Source organism: Centruroides sculpturatus, unplaced genomic scaffold (genome assembly GCF_000671375.1).
Source record: "Centruroides sculpturatus isolate CEXI.00-Female unplaced genomic scaffold, Cexi_2.0 scaffold140, whole genome shotgun sequence".
In the NCBI taxonomy this organism is placed as follows: domain Eukaryota; kingdom Metazoa; phylum Arthropoda; class Arachnida; order Scorpiones; family Buthidae; genus Centruroides; species Centruroides sculpturatus.
Window position 1 is genome coordinate 814,348 of NW_019384503.1, and position 24,666 is coordinate 839,013.

General features: G+C 31.3%; 1 protein-coding gene and 1 pseudogene across 1 annotated transcript; both read left to right on the forward strand.

Moving 5' to 3' along the window:
• Positions 1-1,316: 1,316 nt before the first annotated feature.
• On the forward strand, positions 1,317-11,522 carry LOC111622152. Its single transcript, XM_023364487.1, has 5 exons — positions 1,317-1,634; positions 10,612-10,785; positions 11,002-11,154; positions 11,230-11,424; positions 11,518-11,522. The coding sequence occupies exons 1-5, from the start codon at positions 1,607-1,609 to the stop codon at positions 11,520-11,522; spliced, it is 555 nt and encodes a 184-aa protein (XP_023220255.1). The 5' UTR covers positions 1,317-1,606.
• A 185-nt stretch (positions 11,523-11,707) lies between these two features.
• LOC111622140 lies at positions 11,708-14,428 on the forward strand (annotated as a pseudogene).
• The last annotated feature ends 10,238 nt before the right edge of the window (positions 14,429-24,666 follow it).

The window sequence follows — 24,666 nt, forward strand, 5'->3', positions numbered from 1 at the left end:
GAATTTTAATTTTTACCGTTCATTTCGTTCTAACTTTTCGGTTGGTAAAATTATAAATAAGGCCATTTAATGTGTATATTTGAAACATAATTACCATTATAACAAATATAATTGTTAATTTTAAGTTATACAGTAGAACCTCGAAAACTCGGCTCTCGATAACCCGGCACTCCGGATAACTCGGCCACACCCTGGCAGGGCAAAAAAATCCTTAGTTAATTAATTTTCATTATAGACAGCTTTATAAAAGTATAAATCTCTCATAAAGTATTTTTCTGAGGTCTGTGTTGTCAGATAAATTACTGTACACAGTGTATTCATTAATTTTCATTTTCATGTAGTAAAGGCTCTATGCCTTTATAAAGTACGTAGTTTTCCTTTGTTTAAGGGTATTTGGGCAGTTTATTCTCTGTTATATTCTCAAGTAAACAATACATATAAGTACAGTACAGTATTTTCTGAGGAAACACTCGTACTTATTTTTTTTAACCCCATTCCCGATAACCCGGCATTTTCACAAACTCGGCCACCCTTCGGTCCACATTAGGCCGAGTTTTCAAGGTTCTACTGTATTAAATTTTAGGTAGTCATGTTTTTCTCTCGGTGTTATTGTTGAATGCTCGATTACTGATAATGCTACGGTTAATAGTGTTATTATTAAAGAAGGGTCTTATTAAAAAGCTCTTTTAAAGCATAATAAACACGAAAAAGATGTATAAAATCAGCCACAATGCAGTCAATATATTTGCTACAGACAGATTATATATATACAGTATGTATATCCACCACACATTTTATTTCACCGAGTAAGTTTTTATAATTTTATTTTTAATTTTAGCCTTTATATCGTAGCTAGTGATTCGGAATGTAATTGCCATATTGAAAATTTATTTTTAAAAAGTTTCGGCTCGAGATCATATAATGAAAAAGAAAACATTATTGAAAGAGAAAGGCCAATGCTTAAATTAAATATAAACGCTTGAATAAAAAAATTTGTTCGACATTTTCGCGATAAAATGGCTCTGTAAATGCAAAAATTGCTTTGTTGCCTCGCCTACCATTTTCAAATCAAATTAGTGTGTGGAATAAGAATGGCTTTGACAATTTAGCTGGCAAAAGACACGAAAAAATCGTCGATTCTTTGAAGTAATTTGAAGATCAAAGCGGAATAGAATTTAACATTAGTAAATAATATAAAATAAACATTGATAATTATAACGAGATAGTTACGGTTAATAGACATAATATATCTAAATAAATAGATGTTATATGTTTTTATCAAAGCAAGAATTGGCATTTTGAGGGCAAATGGAATATATTGGATCTAATAACAGAGGTAATTATATTGAACTTGTTTATTTATTAAGTACGTCAGATAAATAATGTATTAAAAATACATATAAAAAAAGAATTAACTAATCGCTACTGGAAGTCGGCTTATTATAGAAACACAGCTTCCCTATCATCAAATGTCACGGCACGCCACTGCTCGACAGACTGGTTGCATGTACAGTTCCGGTACACTGTGTATTGAACTGTGGTTTCGGTTTCGGTTTCATTTCTACTGCATCCTTCCTTGTGTTTAGTTAAGTAGTGAGAAAAAAGGATGGATTCTAAGAGAAAAGCTGGTAGAGGTAAGGAATAAGATTGTATTTTTTGAGCATTGTTCTAAGGATTAAACATTCTGTTACTGGATTTGTTGTGGATTTTAACGAATTAATTTTTTGCAAACTAATAGCATTTAATTCTTTAAAATCCTGTTGTTTTGACTGTTTTCAAGGTACAGAGGGAAAGACAACCTTTCAGGGTGATGTCTCTGTCTTCTTCGAAGCTTGAATTTTACATTATTCAATTTTTTTTTTTGAAAAATGGCAAATCAGCAACCTTGGGGACTCTGCATATTACTCGAAGCTAAAATCCTACTCTAAATAAATATAGTATGGCAGCTGATCTAGTTAAATTAGCAGTGTTTCTTTTAATTTTCTATTAATTTAACGTTTATCGTTTTTAAGATAATACTGGAATAAAACTAAGATTTCTCAAATGTTTACTATATATATACTAGTGAAAATAAAGATATTTTGTATTGATTTTTGAATATGATTTCCACTATTTGATAATCAGAAACTACACCAGTATAATATGTCCTATTTATAAACAAGATCAAACAAAAAAGTAAAATATTAAGGACAGAGGTAAAAATAGTAAGGTATGTGCAGTGTTTATTAATATATTTTCACTCTTGAGGAATTGAATTCACAATCTTACTTTTGTCAATGCTGTTTAATGACAACTATTATAGTCAACAACAAATTCACCTATTAACATTATATTGATAAAATAATAAAAGGTTTAACAATAGGTAGATGAATACTATGGAAAAACTGTAAATGCATTTCATCAAATCTTGCCCTGTGCACCATTTCTTTTTCCAGGTATTGAAACAATCATTTATTATTGTCTACTTCTGTTGACTGTTGCTTCTAATACAATACTTTTATAAACATAGTCATTAAAGAAATTTATAAAATATGTCTTCTGTGAAGCAAACACGCCATCTTATTTTTTACTGCTCCTCTTGAAATTGCTTTTACACAAATTTCTCACAACAATCTTTTAAACATGCATTATATATATCATGCATGTTTGAAACATATGAATATATACGACATCATGAATAACCTGTACAAAGAAATAGTCCAATGCAAGAATGATAAACTTTCCTACATTCAAAACCTGTCTATGTACTGTACAGTCTATTATTTAACAACAAAGATGCTGTCAACCAATTGCAACTACTGGGGATATACAAAATACCAACAGTAGAGTACAGACTTAATTGTAAGTTGGAATATATCAGATTCGTCAGTTTCTCATTACAAAAAAGACCTGTAGAGTATAAATATGATATTAACAATTGAAAACTGTCTACTGCACTGTTAATTTATGTATCAGAAGATGATATACATGTCGATTTCGAGAACACATCCCGAATGCATTCATCACAAAGATTTTATATCATTGTTGCCATTGAGGCACTTGAAATTTACAAGGCTGAAATGAAAAACAAAAGTAATGAGTTTAAGAATCAAAGACATTCATTTTTTACAAGGAAATCATTATTCAAGAGCCCATAACCTGGTGCTAATATATTAAGTATCTTATTGCAAAACAAAGTTAAAAATGTCACTTGAACATTATTAATGTTTTTGGTGTTAATTTTCCCATAGTTTGTATATTGCTATTACTTTAATATTTCGGATGAACAACACCAATTTTTAAATTTTAAAATGCATTTGAGATATTGAGTATTTGAGATAGTTACAAGGAAGTTCTTTTTGCATTTTGTTTAAAAAATATGGTACCTGAAGAATATCCAGTGTTGGAAAACATTAATCCATGTTCCATCAATAAAATACACACTAGAGTTTATTTTCTGGTTTTTCAGTTGATTTTGATTCTCTAATCTCACCATTTGCCAGTAATAAAGACACATCAGAATCCCATAGTTGCAAAATGGATTTACACTGAAAAAACATCAGAATGTACTAATGCAGACAGTGCTAGTTAAATAACTTACATCTGAGGCAAAAATTAGTTTCACTACCTGTGGTTCTAGAATAGTACTAAAGGTAGAGGTACTAGAAGAATGTGGTAAAATATAATAAAGAGCACTTCTAGTACTTGCACTCAAGTATAAACAACTTTAAAGTACATTTATAGAACTTTATTGTATTCAATTTATTAATATTAACTATTTTCTTTTTCTTTTGAGCATTTTTGACTGTTCATTTTGCTAGTTGTGGCAGTCGCCTGACTTGCTGCTTTGCCTTATATGACAAGCCAACCCAGAAGGCAAACCAGTCAAATTTTTGATAAAAATGCTAAATATTATTGCATAGTCAAGTAGCACAAAAATTTTTTTTCATAGTTTATGTTTAGTTACTCATGATATTTGCCTTTTTATTTTCATTATTTGTAGTTTTGGAAGTTTATTTTTGTTTAAGTTCAACAACATTCTCAATGTTTCCTTGCTGATTTGCATACATATTGACATTACATTTTACTAAATTATTAAAATGAATAAACAAATTAATGAATATGCATAGTTTATTTGCAAATGCAAAGTAATATTTTAAAAGTTTCTGCTTTCGCATAACTAAGTAATTAGGATCATGGAACTAATGTACCGTATTTAAATACAGATCCATTCTTAAGAAATGTGGGTTCTGAACAGGGCCGGATCATCGCATAGACAAATTAGACAAATGTCTAGGGCCCTGTTTTTAGAAGGGCCCGGTCAAACTGTCTATTTTCAAAAGATTTGTAAATAAGTTAGTTTACTTTTCTGTTAGACAACTGGTAAAATACTGGTAAAACTGGTAAGATATTATATTATTTAAATATTAACCAAAAAGATTAAATTAATCAAGTAAAACGGCAAAACCGTATTTTGGACACGACTATGTCTCGGAGACACTACTAAGCAGAATCACTTTGACGCTCAAAGCGGATCTCGTTCTCATTCTCCAATCTTTTTTGGTATCGCTGCTTTTGGGCGCGATCGTTCAAACTTCGCCGGCTACGATGCATTTTCGATGAAATTAACCTATCCAATTTCGAAATTTCTCTCCGTTGCGTGTCGGCCCGGGTTGAATTTTTGTCGATGCGTAACGAAAATTTCCCGTTTTTGAAAAAAAAATAATCGTGGCTATTGTATCGTCCAAAATTATTTTTTTTGTATTTTGCACAAACAATATACAGTTTAACCCGATTATAACGTCATCGGATGTAACGACGACTCTAATATAATGTCAAATTTATATCGGTCCCACGATTTTACTATACTAGATAATGTTAAAAAACTTACTTGTAACGACATAAAACCGTTTTAACGTCATATTTGAAGCACTCCCAAATTTATAAAATTAGATTACAAATTTTATTTAACAAAGAAAATACTACGTGTCCAATTCTAGGGTCAGAGTCCACTTCCTAGAACGACTGTGGGTTGTACTCTTACCACCTGACTTCGGTTTCCCTGTTTGTAGAGAGAGTCTCCATTTTGTATTTTACTTTGACTCGGTTCTCGGTCCCCTGAGTACCTACAAGTCTGTTTTTTTTTAAGCGCGCATGATTTGGGCACTTAATACTCTGTGCCAAATTTCAACTCCTGACACGTACTCCTTCATACCTCTAAGCCAGTGGTTCCCAATTAGTTTTTCCTGCGTACCACTTCAAGAAAGAGCTCAAACTCTCGTACCCCTTATAGCAGAAATTCATATTAATCCATACTAATATTATAAATTCTAAGATATTAATATTTCTGTCTGTCTGTTTGTTACCTTTTCACGTCTAAACCGCTGAACAGGTTTTAATAAAATTTGGCACAGAGATAGCCTACATGTTTGAGATGGACATAGGCTACATTTTACTGCAAGAAAATATCTTACTCCCTTGAGAAAATTCAATGTAATGCGGGAGAAGCTGTGGGTAGACAGCTAGTAATAAATAGAATAACTTTTTTTTTACATTTATTACCTTTAAAATGCAATTCTAATAATAATGAAAATAACATAAGGTTATTTAATTTTAATGTGACAAATGTGCACGATTTTCTTTGCACAACTTTGTAAAATCTGGTTGCTTTTTAGTCAGCTTCAGTCTCGAGTCATCTTCGAGTTGAAGTCGGTGACAATGTTTAGTTTTCATGTTTGTCATGGCCGAAAATCCGCTCTCGCAGAGGTATACAGGTATACCTCGACTTACGTCGTTTCGAGTTACGTCGTTCCCGATTATACGTCGTTTGTCAAAAAAGTATATGGAAAAATAAAAATCAAGTTTAAGTCATTTTATTCGACTTTACGTCTGTCCGCCACAAATATTGAAGTCGTAATATCACTAGAAAAATGTTTAAAGCACATAAAATCATATTAAAATATATACATTTACAAGTATGTACTGTATTTACAGTACATGCATTCGTAAATTTAGATTACTTTTTTTCTGTACTATATTAAAAACTAAAATTTATTTGTTTGTAAGCTTAAAATAGATCCTTATTAACCATACATTATTAAAAATGCATTAATAAATAAAATACAGAACCGGAATTGGCAATTTATGGTTTAGCCTAGTGACAAGTAGATTTGGAGACAAGTAAATTCGACTTACGTCGTTTTTCGACTTAAGTCGTTCTCCTGGAACCAATTACCGACGTAAGGTGTGGTATACCTGTATTATGCAAAATGGTAGTAAATATTTTATTGCCGCTTCGCTGACATGATAATATTGATAATTGTACAATTAGCACAAATTGTGTTAATTGTACAAGTTTTGTTTCTTGCGTAAGAATTTAGGTATTGTCACAAATGCATTTTTTTGATGAAATTTCGAGAATATCTTTAGTTATAAATAAACGAATTTGTGCATTCCACATCACGTTGTAGATTGCCGAATTTTTGATGGTCCGCCCATTTTTTTTTTTTTTTTTATTGCTTCATCTAATGCATTTGCATTTTAAATCGATTTTAGATTGCCGCGCGTACCCCTTCATGCAATTTCGCGTACCCCTGGGGGTAGGCATACCACTAATTGAGAACCATTACTCTAAGCTGGTAACACAGCAGGCTATACGATTTTATAAACAAGGCATAGTCTTGTTGACAATTAATATTTTAAGGTAATATTGTTATTGTATAACAACTTTTGTTAGACATTTAAAATAAATTTCAATTTTTTTAAATTTATAAACAAATTGTTCAAACTTTTCTAGAAAAACTAAAATTTATTGTTGTATGTTAAATATTTTTTATTAATAAAAATTTAAGATTTGTTTTAGTTTTTCACATTATTTAGTTTTGTTTTATTTATTGTTTTATATTTTTTGTGTGCTCTAATTCTTGTGGGAGAGGGAGGGAGGGGGCCCGTTAAGAAGAAAATGTCTAGGGCACCAAAGTGGGTTAATCCGGCCCTGGTTCTGAATGGAACCATTAGACTAAACAATAGTTAGCATATGCTAAATTGATAAGAAATTTATTCACATTATGCTACTTAATCTAAATTTCTCACAAAATAAAACAACAGATTCTTATTTAAAATTAAACTTCACTCTTTCTGTGTGAGTTATAATCATAGCAAAGAATCAAATATGGCCAAATTGTTTAAGTTAGCTCTTTTCAGTTTTATAATTTTTATTTATATGTAGTGTGTTCTAAGCTAAGTGCCAGTCAGTTGTAAGCAAAGACTTGGAATTGTTGTATTGCGAGTTTTTATTATGTTGGTTAAAGGTTTTTTGCTGTCAGTTTGGTTTCATCTAATGAGGTTACAACTAATTGTCTCTTGTGTTATATCTTTACATTTTTGTAAATTTAACAATTGTAGTTATCATAAGTAAGTCCAATATTATAAAATAGCAAGTCTCCATAATTCTTTTAGAAGAACTCTAATGNTTGTTGGACTACAAATAGGATAATTTCTACAAAGTTTAACCAAGTAGATTACAAAAATATTTTTAATAATTAGAAAAACTTAAAACAATTTCTAACATCCGTTCTGATTGGGCCTTACGAATTGGCCACCGACATATAATCGTACTCAATGTGAATGCTTCTATTACTAGTCGGTCCGATTTTCGGATCGGTCAAATCGGACCAATCGGTCCAGTCGGTCATAGTGTGAAACAGCCCTTAGTCTGCTTTAATTACCTGAAAACACAACAAATTTTATTTTAGGAATAGCGTAATGTGATAACATACATGGACAATCTTCTGAGGTTGGAGTGTCTTCCAGAAGGCTTTTCTATGGGAAATTGGCCTCTATAAACTAGTCTATTTAAGAAGTTGTTTTCAAAACAAAATATGAAGGAGAGACGCCTAATTATTATTGGTGGTTGTGCATATTTTTAAACTGGATAAAATGTTTGCTAGAAAATTATCTGTTTAACTTTAGTATTTCATTGGATATATTAAACTTATCTTTTAAAATGCTCAAATATTTTTGTAAGTTTTGATTGCTTAATATTTCATAATCATCTAATAAATATGAAAATAAATTTGTTGTATGATCTGTAGAATTCTTGAAGAACTGGTTTTAAAGTAACCATTATTATTTCTCAGATATAGAAACTTTTTCTAAGCATTTTAATTAAATCATATATTATTAAGTAATTTGAATTTAGAACCTGAATTTAATACATTTCAGAAAATCACTCTATAATTGAATACTCACTAATCAGTGAGTATTCAATTATAGAGTATTATAATAGAGTATTATAATAAAATTTAATTGAAAAATAAAGTAATGAAAATTACATTTTATATCTTCTTTTCATTTCATCCTCTTGTAATTCTTATAGTATTTATCACTGTTAAATTAGTTGTAATTACTGTTAGTAGTAATTACTGTATTTATCACTGTTAAATTTTTAATAGCTACAGTGAGAATTAACTTGTAAAGGTCATTTTTATGTAAAAAGTAATGGATAACTAATTTAACAGTGATAAATACTATAAGAATTACAAGAGGATGAAATGAAAAGAAGATATAAAATGTAATTTTCATTACTTTATTTTTCAATTAAATTTTAAAATACACTTACTGAAAGAGAAAGCAAATTACCCAATGCTGTGTAAAAAAGTCCAGGACAATAAGTATACTTAAAATTCACAAGAAAAGAAGAATCACTAAAAAAAACTTTAAAAATGTCTTTGAAATTTTGTCACTTTTTGACCCTTGAGAACATAAGAATCAATACTATGTTCCCAAGTTGGCCTTTTTATGGGAAAGTAATACATCTGATTACTTTATTTATTTATGAGAAATAAAGTTGACCTTTATTTTAATTTTTTTATCTGACTCAATATAAAAAACTTCTGTTTAAAAAATTTCCGAACGAAATTAGTCTACGAACTATAAACTTTAGAAAAACTGGAATGTACTTCAAAAGTAAATAAATCAAGGATACATTGAACTTAATAGAACATGTCAAAAGATTAAACTTTCTGAATGTCTTTATGTGTGCGAGGATGATGATATTTTAGTTTAATTTCAATTTTATTGGTTTCTAAATAAAAAGTTCATTTATTATTTTTAAGCATAATACAGTACTCTAAGTCAGAGTATATTGTATATTGATTTTCTTATTTTCTTTCTATGCTACCTTGTGTTTACTATATTTACATACAAATAGTATTAACAGTAAATGATGTTAGAATATAAAAAAACTTGCATTTGTTTTTCAAATTAAGTGTATTATTAGAGATTATCTTATATAAAAAAGATCCAAACAAATCTAAAATCATAATATTACATAACAAATGCATATACTTAATTTAAAATTCAATACTTTATAATGTATATGAAGTAATATAACAATTTTAGAAAATTTATAATATTCACTATTGTTAACTTGTTTGGAGAGAGTATTGTTTAGTTATAGCTTTGGTTCTATTTTCTAATTTCTCATAATTTCGATTGTACTACTCGATTCAGATTGCAATTGATGAATGTTATGAGAGATATGAATTTGTTTCTTAATTATATTTTTTTTATGTATGAAAATGAAAAGAAGTAAATAAAACTATAAAAAATACCAAATAATATAAATTGAACATAGTTCACTTGAATCTTTTTTTAATATAAATTTGTAAAGCTTATGTATCTTTATTACTCGATTATTTCTTGTTCTTTCATTTATTTTTGGGAGAAGCACAAAATTGCTATGTAGAACTTATCACACATAACATTTTCTGATGAATAACATAGACATTATGTGTACAAAGTAAATGTATCTATTTAATGCAAATATGGGTATATTTTGGGTATTTATGGGAGTTTTTGTGCACGTGTGTGATACTTATGACTTTGTTCACCTTCTTTAAAGCTCAATAACTCCTTTTATCAAAATTTTCTGGAATTTCGCAGAGGTTTACATCTCAGAGAGATGAATGCTATTAAATTTTGGTGGTAAAGGTCGAGCGATAAAGAGGAGATATAGGGAGTCACATCTCATGTCTCGAGTGGGGTCAGACTAAATTAAGGTGTTATTTATTAATTTCTATTCACAATTTTTTATAAATTTATCTCTACCTTCAAAATTAAGTTTTTTGCCATTTTATAATAATAAATTTTAAATAAAGTAATCATAAATAAATAAAATAATATAGTAAACTCTAAAATTAAAACTTAATGATAATAACAAGAGAAAATTATAGGAAAATAATATAAGAATAAATTTTCAAAGGTTTTATAAGTACACTTGTAATCTGTAGGAAGAAATGAACTGAAGGGATATGAATAAATAGAAATTATTTTACTAAAATTCTTATAATTGTTATTCTATGGATATTTTAGGTTTATTTTATTGAAATTTTGGCACAAACAACTGCATGAATAGCTGGTTTAATAGAACAGTTGAGGGCGGATAAGAATAGGAGAAAGCATAGAATGTGGGGAAAAGTTTATTTGAAAGAACGCCAGGGAAGATTTGTTACCCATAATTTAAGTATTTTTAAAGCTGAGATATTGATACGTTACACTACCACATGAGTATTTTTGATAAAAATACCATAATTTTTTTTCATTTATATTAAAAAGTAATATTTTTTGTAGGAGATGGCGATCGAGGTAGAGGCCGAGCACGCAGAGGACGAAGTCGTGGTAGAGAGAGAGGTTACAAATCTCAGTATGACATTCCAATTAGAGGTATACAAGACTCACTTTCCCCAGCATCAAGACTCGATGAAAGGCAATCCGCTAGTACAGCAAGAGATAGAACTAATCTTGGTGAGTGTAGCAGAACCATAAGTAATTTAACAGATGTAACAATAAGTATGCATTTATATACATATCAGCTTATGTCAGTACTAAATGATATGAAAATGTTTTGCACTTAAACATTCATACTCTTGATTTAAAATCGATTACAATACATTACATTAAAATTAATATAAATAATGTTTCTGTTTTTGTTAATTCACATATAATATTCATATATGAAAGGTGGAGCACAGTTCCCTGATTTTGAACTTGGTGGAGAATTTCCAAGTACACAAGAATTACCTTCTTCGATAGCAACAGAAGATGCAACGACTAGTAGATCGCCTGCAATAATTACACCTGTTGAGAGTATGATAAGACCATCTTTACGTACAGGTAAGTTACATACAAAATAATTGTTACAAAAATATTCTATTTGCAAGTGTAATTTAGTAATATGTATTCCTTTAGAAGATGTTGCTCTAATGGAACATCCCTCAGTTTCTCATGAACGTGAACAGTCATCTTCAGCCATGACTCTTGCTTCTGTATCGCTGTCAAAACGTTCAGTGGATATTATTACGACCGCGATGAAAAGACTGGGTCTTGAAATAACTAATACTGGATCTACAAGACATAACTTTGCTAGAAGACCTGGCANTTTCTGTAATTATGAAAATATCTGTATTATGTAATGTGAAAGAAAATTAAAGTAAAAATATACTGAAAATAGTTTAAAATTTTTATACCTGAAATTAGCCTAACATGTTGGCATAGACCATATTCGTTTATAAGCTACAATATAGCAATATATTAAACAATAATACTGCTCATATTATTAATAATTAGTATTGTCTTTCCTTTATACTCTTCTTTAATTACTACTATATATTTTTTCATAATTTTTTGTACTCTTATGTTTTTCTAATATTTTCTTAAATTGAAGAGAAGAGTTATTGAATAAATGATTCGCGAAGTTCCTCTATTCAGAAATATTAGACCGGCATTTGATGGAGAAAAAAACTTGTACATTCGAAAACCGTTACCAATAAAAGACACAACAGTATTTTCTGTAAGAGTTACGGATGAGTTTAACCCCGAAAAAACAATAACATATGAAATTAAAATTAAACCTGTCAATAGGAGAGACTCAACTGATAGGTCAAATGATAATTCAATTAGTTTAGAACCATTACACGAGTTGTCAGCGGGTAGATGCAGTGATATAACAGAAAGCATTATTATGGGAATAATGGCCATAGAGACCATACTAAGACACGGTCCTGCTCTACATTTGGTTCCAGTTGGAAGATCGTTTTTCATAAAGCCTCACATGGATGAAGTTCCTCTGTTAGGTGGAGGAAGAGAAATTTGGTTTGGTCATCATCAAAGCATGCGGCTTTGTCAATGGAAGCCCATGCTAAACATTGATAAATCGGCAACGACATTTTATAGAAGCTGCTCCGTTGTTGAGTTTATGTTTGAAATATTATATCCACGAACTGAGAACTTTGAGTTGGCTGCAAGACAGATGAGAGGTCTCACGGATGCTGAAAGAAGAACACTTACAAAGAAAATGAAAAATTTAAGAGTTGAAGTAACTCATTTGCCTTATCCCCGAAAATATAGAATTCGAGACATAACAAGAGAGACTGCTGACAACACCTTTTTTATGAGAAAAATTAATAATATGGAAGCTCCTTGTTCGGTATCAGAATATTTTCGGTCCGAATACCAACCATTAAAATATCCTAATTTACCTTGTTTAAATGTGGGAAATAATAACAAAAATATCTATTTACCATTGGAAGTGTGCAATATTGTGGAAGGTCAGCACAGTAATAAGAAATTAACGGACAGACAAACTTCAGATATGATTCGCTACACGGCTCGACCTCCTGCAGAAAGGTTCAATGATATCAGACATTCTGTTAATGCTATGATGCAAGACTTTCAACCATTCTCGAGAGAATTTGGCATTCGTGTGAGTACGGATTTTCTAAAGTGTACAGGCAGAGTATTGGATCCTCCAAAAGTTATGTACGATGGAGGAGAAACCATCAGACCTTCTAACGGAAGCTGGAATATGGTAAATAAGAAGTTTTACAAAGGAGTGACAATTAAGAAATGGATGCTGCTGAGTTTCTCGAAAAATTGTTGCTGTAACGAAGGAGTGTTAATAAAATCAGCCAATATGCTAATAGAAACTGGTAGAAATGTAGGGGTAGATTTTGCAGATCCATTGGTAGTGAGAGGATTTACACGGCGTGATGGAAAACCAGGAGATATATTAAGGCAAGCTAAACAGATGGAGCCTGAATTGGAATTAGCAGTAATAGTATTACCAGCAGATAATATTTATTCTGAAGTTAAAACAGTTGCAGAAAGGGAATTAGGACTTATGACACAATGTGTAAGAGATGCAAACCTTGTGGATCGCAGAAAGTTTAATGCACAGTTCATATGTAATTTATGTCAAAACATTAATGCAAAAATGGGTGGGGTTAACAATTCATTAGCACAGGAGTACAGACCTGAAATTATGAATAGACCTGTGATGATTGTGGGTATCGATTGTAATCATCCCGCTCCTGGTGACAAAGTTGGATACTCGATCGCAGCAGTAGTAGGAAGTTTGGATGCTTATTGTGGAAAATTTAAAGCGTCCATTCGTGTTCAGCATAAGAAACAGAAAATGGGCGGACAGAGGTTTGGACAAGATATTGTTGTCGAGCTCAAGGACATGATGAAGGAACTTTTCGAGGCATTCTATAAATATACCGGAGGAAAAAAACCACAAAAAATTATTGTTTTTAGAGACGGGGTTAGCGAAGGCGAATTTCAGAAAGTGATGGATTACGAAATGAGAGAAATTAGAAAGGCGTGCGAAGAAATGGCACGTGGTGAGACCTACCGACCCCCCATCACTTTTATCATAACTGGAAAACGTCATCACACGCGTTTTCTTCCCGAAAATCGAAGAGACGGTGTGGGCAGACCGGGAAACGTTCCACCCGGCACTACAGTGGATACGGCTGTAGTACATCCCGTGTTCTACGATTTCTTCGTATGCAGTCATATTGGAATACAGGGTACCAGCAGACCAGCTCATTATACGGTTTTATGGGACGATAACGACTTCACGGCAGACGAGCTACAAGTGTTAACTTACTACCTGTGCCACACGTATGCCAGATGCACCAGGAGCATATCTATACCCTGTCCCGTTATGTACGCCGATCTGGCAGCTTTCAGGGCCAAGCAATATCTTATAAACAAAACCAAAAGTATGTCGAGTTCTGGTAGTGAAGTGTCGGAACGTGCAGAAGTAATTATTGAAGAAAGCATTAAAGAAGCCATAAAAGTGGTTGACGAAATGCAAAATAGAATGTATTTTGTTTAAGTGTTGATAAAAATCTTTATTGTATGTTTGCACGAACGTCTATTTTTGTAAAATCACTTGAGATTGTTATCATTTAACAACGTTAATTTGAAAATTTCATAGAGGGATTGTTGAAAGTTTTATATTTATATTTTTTGTAGAATTATATAATTATTTAATGAAAAAAAACTTTAGATGCACTGCAATGTAGAGTTTTAAACAATTTGGGTTTATAATGTAATAACTAAAAAAATTTCTGTAATTATGAAAATATCTGTATTATGTAATGTGAAAGAAAATTAAAGTAAAAATATACTGAAAATAGTTTAAAATTTTTATACCTGAAATTAGCCTAACATGTTGGCATAGACCATATTCGTTTATAAGCTACAATATAGCAATATATTAAACAATAATACTGCTCATATTATTAATAATTAGTATTGTCTTTCCTTTATACTCTTCTTTAATTACTACTATATATTTTTTCATAATTTTTTGTACTCTTATGTTTTTCTAATATTTTCTTAAATCCGGTTGTATTTTTCTCTTGTATATGTTTACTTATTTAAAGTTTCATTCATACCTTTAATAATTAAAATTACAATCGTTTAGTTTAGAACAGAGCATGTCGAATTTAACCCCGTAATGATTATTCACTGATATTTTGCTTATATGTTTGTCATCAGCTGTATTTACTCGCTGAACTATTTGTTGCAATTAAAATATTCATTTTTATATTGTATCTAATTAATAAATTATTTGAAGTATACAATATACATACAGACGTACGAAACATGAATATTCTTTATACAGTAAATCTTAGAGTGAAATGAGTGATTAAAAACAAAATATTTGTTTATAGTTAATATCAATTATAGAGGAAAGTGTTAGGCTTAAAACTCCACGTGGCACAGCTTCTGTGGCAGTTACACGTGATTTCACGTTACACTAACTACTGTTTACTGCTTTCGTCCAATCGGATAGGGTGGGAGAATTTTTAAGTGTTTTAAAATTATAATAATTACTATTTAATAAATAATATAGAACTGTATAGGATTGTTTACCGTATCCGAATCCAAATTCATTCCACCAATGAAAACACGTGTTTCATTAATTTGTGCAACGTTCTTTACGACGAGTTGCAGCTGCAAAGAACAGCCGATACGTTAAAATTTATATGGACAAATTTAAACACGTAATACCATGTTTTGGTGTTGCTGATACACCTTATAATTTATGTAAATCGTTCTCGTTTGTTAAATACGGTAAATATACATAAACATTTACTAAATTCAAGCTAAAAATAGATGAAAATGATGACTTATAATTGTTTGTTTACGTTTGTTACTGACAATGTATCCGTGACTTTTTCCAAGAAAGTTCCCACTTCACAAACTCAATTTGATGCTTATTCGTCAAAGGATTGTCATTTAGTTATAATATACCAATTAGAGCTGAATAGGCGGGCGAAAGAGGATTTTATTTTCCAATAAACGAAAGAAGGGTCTCCCATAGACTTAACATGGAAAGGAGCAGTTTTGAGAGTAAATTTAAAAATACGGGGCGGTAACAAATATCTTATTCGTTCAAACAGACTTAGACTATGTAAATAAAAGCTAATTAGTGCTTAAATCACCAGCATCTAATTAATTACGAAAGAATTGACACTTTCTCCAATGGTAGTACAGCGCACACAACTGGTTTAATTTTCACGTATCCTGCTACTATCAAACTACTGTAGTGTAACAGTGCAGGGATTTTTTTTTATTCTTGACAATTAAAAACCCACGTTAAAAGGTATTAAAAAGTACAATTCTTCGATCAATGTGCTAGCCACGTGACTTAGTTTTCTCGCATGTTAAACACCCATAGAAAGTTTCTCCTGGAAATAGCGGCTTATACGCTATTCAATCTAATTAATCTGCTTTATTATTGCTTAATTGCCGAAATAATTAAATTCCTCGTCGCTCTTATCCAAGGAACAGAAAAAATTTAAATAAAGTTCGAAGGAGTGTTCATATTTATTTCACGGTGTTATGCAATGTTAATTACAAGAGCAGGGGTAAAAATGATAACGGTATGGAAAAATCGAAGTAGTTCTACGTAACAGTTTACGTAACAGAAGTATGATTCATTTAGGCACGTGATATCCTGTCTAAACGTTACATTTGTTAAATAGAAAGGAAGTTTACACACTTAAAACAAATCTCATCGAATTTGAAAGGTTGGTATATTATTATTCTATTCATTTATGTAATTATAATTATACCAGTATAGTCGACCACCCTATAACACTGTTGATAATTCCGTTTTATATTAATTTCATGTTGTACGAGTCACTTAGATTTTACAAACACGTGTGCCGGGCTGTGAATGGCTCACGTATTTGTAAAATCTAAGTGACTCGTACAACATGGAATTCATATAAAACGGAATTATCAACAGTGTTATAGGGAGTAACCCCCCTAAAACACTGTTGATATTTCTGTTTTATATGTACTGTACTAGTGATACGATTTACGAAGGAAATAGAATTTAATTAATGTTACGTTAGTGAGGAAGGGTTAATTTATTATTTAATTCATAAATTATTTGAAGTATACGATATACACACAGACGTACGAAACATGTAGGCCCTGTATTCATTTAACAGCAAATCGTAGAGTGAAACGAGTGATTAAAAAACAAAATATTGTTTTATAGTTAATTTTAATTATAAAGTACAGAGTTCCTTCTAAACAAGTGATATTTTTCGCTTGTTTAGAAGGAACTATGTACTTTAAATATGATTATACAGTAATTTACTCTATAATATTCCTGAAAGTTTCCTTTTGAAAATAGTGTTAATTATTTAAATTTCGTTATTTTATCGGAAGTTGTATTTCTGTGATAGTGTCCACTTCGTCTTCCGGACCTCCATGCTAGGAGAAGACATCGCGGACTTATACGGTTTTCATGCACACACGATTGTCGCATACTGCTTTCCATACTTATCCTGAAAGGTATTTAGAGGCTAGAAACTTTATAAAACTTCTCTCCGATACGCGCGACATAGCTTAGTTAATTAATTAATTCAAAATTAGTCACAAATCTAGTGTAAGTAATATAGCTTGTAGTCGCCTTACAACGTATATATGCCTTCTGCGTATATGTCCTGTGAAGACAACTTCAAGGCGTTCGACAGGTGTGTCCGTTTTAGACAGGTCCGGCTTAAAAAAGTTTGTCCGACTAAAACAGGTTTTGTGGAGATAGGAAATTTTGTTCAGTATACATATTAAAAAGAGAGAGAGAGAGAGAACCCCGATGTGTGTGACACAAGAAGCATTAAACGCAGTTATAAAAATCGATTATATTTTTGCATATTTAAACTTCTAGTGTTGTATTTTACACAATAGAATAGTATATGATGTAAAATACTATGTAAAATTCTATCTAAAATATTAAACTGATACTGTATTTATATAAGATACAGTCACCTATGTGAAAAACAGCCACTGCAGGAAACAAAAATTATCTCTGTTTGCAGGTTAGTATGTACAGTACCTATTACAGAAAGTAAGGTTCCTGAAAATTTGATGGCCGTTTAAAATTTACCGTTATTGCTGGTTCGACTGTATTATACAAATATAATATAAAAACTTATGCAATTACAGGTAAAACATCTTAATAGTATGCAATATGTTGTGCTGTACAACAGTTATCTATAGGCCAATAGCTTTGTTGCTCCTTATAAAATGGAACATTACTTAATTTCAAGACTTCAGTGATATATCTTAGGACATGTATGTACGGTTACGTAAAATTTTGTGTATCGACTGTTTATTAGTTTATCAAGTATTTTTAGGCCAGTAATATTCCTACACTACTGCATCGCCACTTAAACTTCATTGTAGCAAATTGCACTATTATTCCACAATTTACTAATTGGTTAGCAGATGCCGGAGTGTAACTTTGTTATTACCGATATTTGAACATCACTTAGAAAGACAATGTAATTAATTTATTTATCCTTAAATATGTTCAAGAATGTGATGGAATAGAACTTGAGTAAATTTAAATCATTTGAATCAAAGAAACGAACTGTTTCTGCCTGCCAAAGCCGAAACAGAAATTGAGGAAGCTAACCTTGACAAATGAATAATCTATCCTATTAAGAACAAAGAACTCACTAAAAATCTAAGCAGTAACGCAAAAACTAACTAAAATAACAAAGAACAACAGAAAAAAACACTCAATAGTGCCAAGAAACACAAAAGTAGACCTCGGCAGAAAGCTCATCAACACAGGCAGGAAGCAGGCAAAAGAGTGTAATAATAAGAGAGTTGATTACAGTTATTAGCCCGGTCGGTTAGTAGGACATGCCGCATATTCAGACAAAACATTGAAAAATAGAATCAAATTCTATAACGCAATTTACTTTGCCCGAAAATGCTACCTACTATCCTGCCGCACAGTATTTTCCTTTGAAAATTATACCAAACAGACACGAATTTGGATATTTTCGGCTTTTCCATACGCAACCTCTATCCGTTTTCCTTTATCAGATGTCAACCATAATTAAGAAACACAAGAAACCTTTTAAGATGCCAGGCCTTGTCTTCCCTTTTCTCACTCAATCGTGTCAAATTGGCTCGACCTCTCATACGGACCACATGTTTCAACAAGATGTGTAACGCTGCCATATAAAATGACAAAACTATTTTAAAATTATTTTTTCTGTACCTCACTTCCTAACCCACTTTTGTTTTTTGTGACGTTTACTGTCTAGTGGAAAGATGGAACACTTATTTCTCGNAAAAATGCAAAAATTGTTTTGTTGGCTTGCCTACTATTTTTAAATGAAATTAGTGTGTGGAAATAAGAATGGCTTTGACAATTTAGCTGGCAAAACGCACGAAAAATCGTCGATTCTTTCGTATTTGAAGATATTTGGATATCGAAGCGGAATACAATTTAACGTTAGTAAATAATATCAAATAAATATTGACAATTATAACGCGATAGTTACGGTTTATAGATATATTATATCTAAATAAATAGATGTTATATGTTTTTATCAGAGCAAGAATTGGCATTTAGGGGGCAATGGAAACCTATTGAAACTAATAACAGAGGTAATTATATTGAACTTGTTTATTTATTAAGTACGTCAGATATATAATCTATTAAACATACATTAAAAAAATTAACTGATTGCCCCTGGAAGTCGGCTTATTATAGAAACACAGCTTCCCTATGATCGAATGTCACGGCACGCCCCTGATGTATAGGGGAGATCGGGGCAAGATCGGCATATTAAGCTTTACTCAAATTTTGTGTAATAAATACTGCTGTAAACTGAAAAAAAAGCTTTGCATATTGTCTATTGGAATGTTTTCTTACTATAGAACTGGTTAAAATCAGTTTGAAAATAAAAATAATTAAAATAATTACAACTTTACAAGAAGAGAGAAATTGACGAACAACAGAAAAAAACACTCAATAGTGCCAAGAAACACAAAAGTAGACCTCGGCAGAAAGCTCATCAACACAGGCAGGAAGCAGGCAAAAGAGTGTAATAATAAGAGAGTTGATTACAGTTATTAGCCCGGTCGGTTAGTAGGACATGCCGCATATTCAGACAAAACATTGAAAAATAGAATCAAATTCTATAACGCAATTTACTTTGCCCGAAAATGCTACCTACTATCCTGCCGCACAGTATTTTCCTTTGAAAATTATACCAAACAGACACGAATTTGGATATTTTCGGCTTTTCCATACGCAACCTCTATCCGTTTTCCTTTATCAGATGTCAACCATAATTAAGAAACACAAGAAACCTTTTAAGATGCCAGGCCTTGTCTTCCCTTTTCTCACTCAATCGTGTCAAATTGGCTCGACCTCTCATACGGACCACATGTTTCAACAAGATGTGTAACGCTGCCATATAAAATGACAAAACTATTTTAAAATTATTTTTTCTGTACCTCACTTCCTAACCCACTTTTGTTTTTTGTGACGTTTACTGTCTAGTGGGGAGATGGAACACTTATTTCTCGGTTTTCCAGTGTTCGAATCAAAATGCGCAAGCAGATTTGACGTTTTCTATGAGACTTGATTTGCCGATCAAATCAGAAGAGAATTCCCTAGTACCAGCTACTAGCAACTTGCGGAAATGACAGGTGTATGCAGAAACACAATTTAACGCTTGGTAAAGCAGGAAAACGAACTTCGAGAAGAATGGATATCCTGCGAAGAAAGCTGGGGAATAATCTGGAAACAGAAGCGTAAAAGCAAGAATGCAGAAGCAGAATAAAAAAGTGGAAAAGAAGAAATCAACACAGTATCCTGAAAGGAAGTCAACTCCTAGAAGAGAAGAAAACTGATTTTCTGGTATATGGTGAATCGCGAAGTTCAAATACTCCGCTAGGTAATTCTCGTTTTACAAATAGAAATAAGGTAACTCTCTAAAAATGTTTTTGTACTTACTGATGTTGTTTCGCTTTTCTCTTTTATTCGTCAATTACTTTACTCGACTTTACATTTATCCTCCTGGAAGGCTCACGGAATTACTTTAACTTTTACGCCTTAACTATCTGCCTTTTTGTTTTTTCTCATCTAAATCCGAGGTGTGTCCGACAATACGTATCTGGTGACAGGGTCCCACCGTAAACTTACGTAATCCAATTATTGACGTCCTTCAAGCTCCCACAGAAAATATTATAAAAATAGCACGAAGCTTAATTTTACTTTCCCGGCTCTGTTATAAATTATATATAACGGAAGAAAAGCACCGTAATTTTGACTCAATATTTGAGAGGGAGCGTACTGTTTACAACAGATGCAGCCATCAATGTGGGCACGTCTCGGCACCAATTGAATTTACGTTTTTATATACAGGGTTTCATTCAATTCGTTATAATATTTTGCTTTCATTTATATAGAATTGGAATGTTTTGTTATAATTCCATAAGAAAAAAAGTTATTTTACCTGTCAGAAAAATAAAACGTTAGTTAACTTATTCACGCGGTCAGATCATGGCTTAGTAGCTTATTCTCAGGGTTCCACATAATGTTTATAAATTACGACTATTGGAACATCTTCGGCAGTGTGGCCGATCTTGTTCTCTATCGTGTTTTGCTATGGTTAGATTTGGCCGCAAACAACAACAAGCAGAAGAAATAACTGAATTTCCATACAAAGCCACACTAAAAGACAAGATTGAAGTTAAAAATTCAGGAACTTGCAGAATAGCAATAAATTTAAAGAAAATCGGATTTGAAGTTTACTAAAGGGGCAGAAAAGTCCTAAAGAACCGGAAAATGACGATGAAAATAGGCCTACTTATTGCAATGAACAATACTGTACTCAGAAAAAGTGAATTATCTGCTGCAAGTATGAATTATGAGCTTATGTGGAGGTACAGAAGTAGTAAACGAGTTGATTTAGTTTATTTGCGATAGGCGTAGGGCATAAACAATTTGCTGTTAAGCATATTTCATTTCTACTGTTTCACTAATTCATTTATATTGTTTTTATCTTGTATTAGAATGTCTTCATTTATTATCTGTTTGATTTCTTTTTGTAATTAATTTTTGTTTACATTTTTTTAAATATGCCTTTGAACTTGTATTTCGTTGTTATAATATTAAATAGGATTTTTGGGCTTGTATTTCTTTGTTTTAATAGTAAATTCCAACTTATAACAGAAATTTATATACCTACCTATCCTGCCTCATAACTATTGTTATCTTTTTTATAAAGTTATTATGATTATGATTATTTTTTTATTTTCAAACTGAATATAACCAGTTCTATGACGTTTTGGCAGTTAAGTACGTTCTGGTAGACAATAAATAACGCTTTTCTTTCAGTTTATGGCAGTATTTGTTAGAAAAAATTTAACTTATTCTTATCGTGCTCGTGTTGTCCTGTTTTCCCCTATATCTTAATAAAATAATAATTTTGTGACTGACAATTAATCCGCAGAATGTAATACTTTGAAATTTGTTGAAACAATATTCAAAAACATAATATGTATAGTTAGCCTACATTTGTGATTTTTTAGTTTTCATGTTTCCATCGATTCCCAATAATATTATTCGGTCGATATCTACCGCTTTGTCGACCGTTAACTTATACGGCGGTGAGTTTGTGACAGCGATTAATTTAAGTAAACACTTGAATTTTATTGATTTATAGTGATTTATTAATTTGTAAGTTCTTAAAAAATCAAACCGAAACTAAAAGTACACGCGCATGGGTAGAAAAGATAACGCTATGGAAAAATCAAGGTATAACTACGTAACAGTTTACGTAACAGACGTATGATTCATTTAAGCACGCGACATTTTGTCTGGACGTTACATTTGTTAAATCGATAGGTAGTTTACCCACTTAACAAAAATCATCAAAATTGATAGGTTGGTACATTATTATTCTATTTATTTAATTATAATGCGAAATTCTATTTATGTAATTATAATTATACGAGTACGAGTGACACTATAAGCAAAGAAAATATAATTTAATGTTACGTTACTGAGGGAAGGTTAATGTACTATTTAATTAATAAATTATTTAAAGTATACGATATAAATACAGACGTACAAATCATACATATTCTTTAAACAGCAAATCTTAGAGTAAAATGAGTGATTAAAAATAAAATATTTGTATATACTTAATTTCAAATTTAAAGTACAGAGTTTCTTTTAAACAAGTGATATTTTTTGCTTGTTTACAAGGAAGTATGTAGTTTAAATTTAATTATGTAGTAATTTAGAATATAATATGACTGAAAATCACCTTTTGAAAAGAGTGTTAATTATTTAGATGTCATTATTTTATATATATATATATATACTTCTACATATTACATGTATGTAGTGTACAGGTACTGTACAGTGAAACATGTGTAAACAGGAGGTAACCTATTCTGAATATATGGTCCAGCTATCGAATACGATAAAAGCGGTTTATATTAAAGTGGTACCAATATGAACCGCTTTTATCAAATTCGATCAACTATAAAAATGCTATTATGATCCGTACATGATATTACTTTACGAGCAATTAAAGATAGAGAAAATCAACATTGAACGTTACGAATCTCGGTTTTTCGTCTTTTAGATAATGCTTTTCGGATAAATGATACACACTTCATAGAACTTAGTCGTCTTCCGAAGCCATTATTATTACGTTTTCACGACCTCGCTAATAGTTAAAATACTTCGATTGTAGGCAGAACCAAATTTAGGCATTTCGAGTCCCTAAGCCGAACTCTGTGTGAAATCACTTACCCAACCTTTACAATTTAATAATATTTTGTTGTTAAAATGTATTTACAACAGATTATAAAATAAGGTATGATTTAAAGAGAAAAGAACACTTAAAAATGTCGTTTATGTCATATTTGATAGCAAAAATGCTATTAAAAGCTAAGAAAAGATAACTATAAATATCAAATAAATTTTAATATAAAAAACCACTAGAAATTGAATATAAACATCACATTTTTATTAAACTAGTTAAAGAACAGTTTGTTGATTCCAAAAAAGATTTACAGATGACTCTCCTTAACACTGTTTATTATTCCATTTTATATGAATTCCATGTTGTACCAGTCACTTAAATTTTACAAATACGTGTGCCGGGCTGTGAACTGCTGACGTATTTGTAAAATCTAAGTGACTGGTACAACATGGAGTTCAAATAAAACGGAATAATCAACAGTGTTATAGGGGGTCGAACTTCAATTTTCTTTTTTGTAGAAATTTTTGAGTTCTGTTTAAACTCCAGGTCTTAATTTACTCTCTCCCCAATTGCTGGTGAAGTAATGTCATCTTTACACTTAAAGTCACCGTGTTCTTTTTACTTTCGTTACGTTCATTCCCGCAGCTCGAGAGTGATCGATAAGAAACACTTAGTCATCGCACGTGGCTACGGAAACAAAAACGAAACGTACAGTACGTATCAGAATAGCATCTTTACAGTCGATTAAACACCGATCACATGGATGGGTATATTATATCGAAATTATTACAAAAGTTGTTTCTAGCCCTTGATATAATTATATTAATTAAATTATCCACAACCGTGAGGCAGATAATAGTGAGGGTTTATCAGACCAATGAGGGACACAAACGATCAGGGATCAAAGTGAACGTCTTACGTAATATTCTTATTTTTATTTTTTTATCTCGTTGAATGGCGGAGTTTTGATTTTGGCTTCAATTTGTCAGTTAAGAACAATCTATGTACTAAAGCCATCGCGTGTGACGTGATAAAATAATAACGCTAGCAGACTCACGCTCCACACGTTTTTTTAATGGGAAAAAGGCCGTGTGGTGATCTCTCTCTCTCTGTTTTTTTATTACAATAAGTGTAGTGCATTACTCCTGTAAGCACTAAGAATAGATAAACCGAAATACATGATACAAAGTAAACATAAGATTAGTATTTTTCTTTTATTCCATGTTTTTTTAACATAATTATATTAAGCATAAAACACCGGCTTCTGAACAAGCTTATCGAGTTG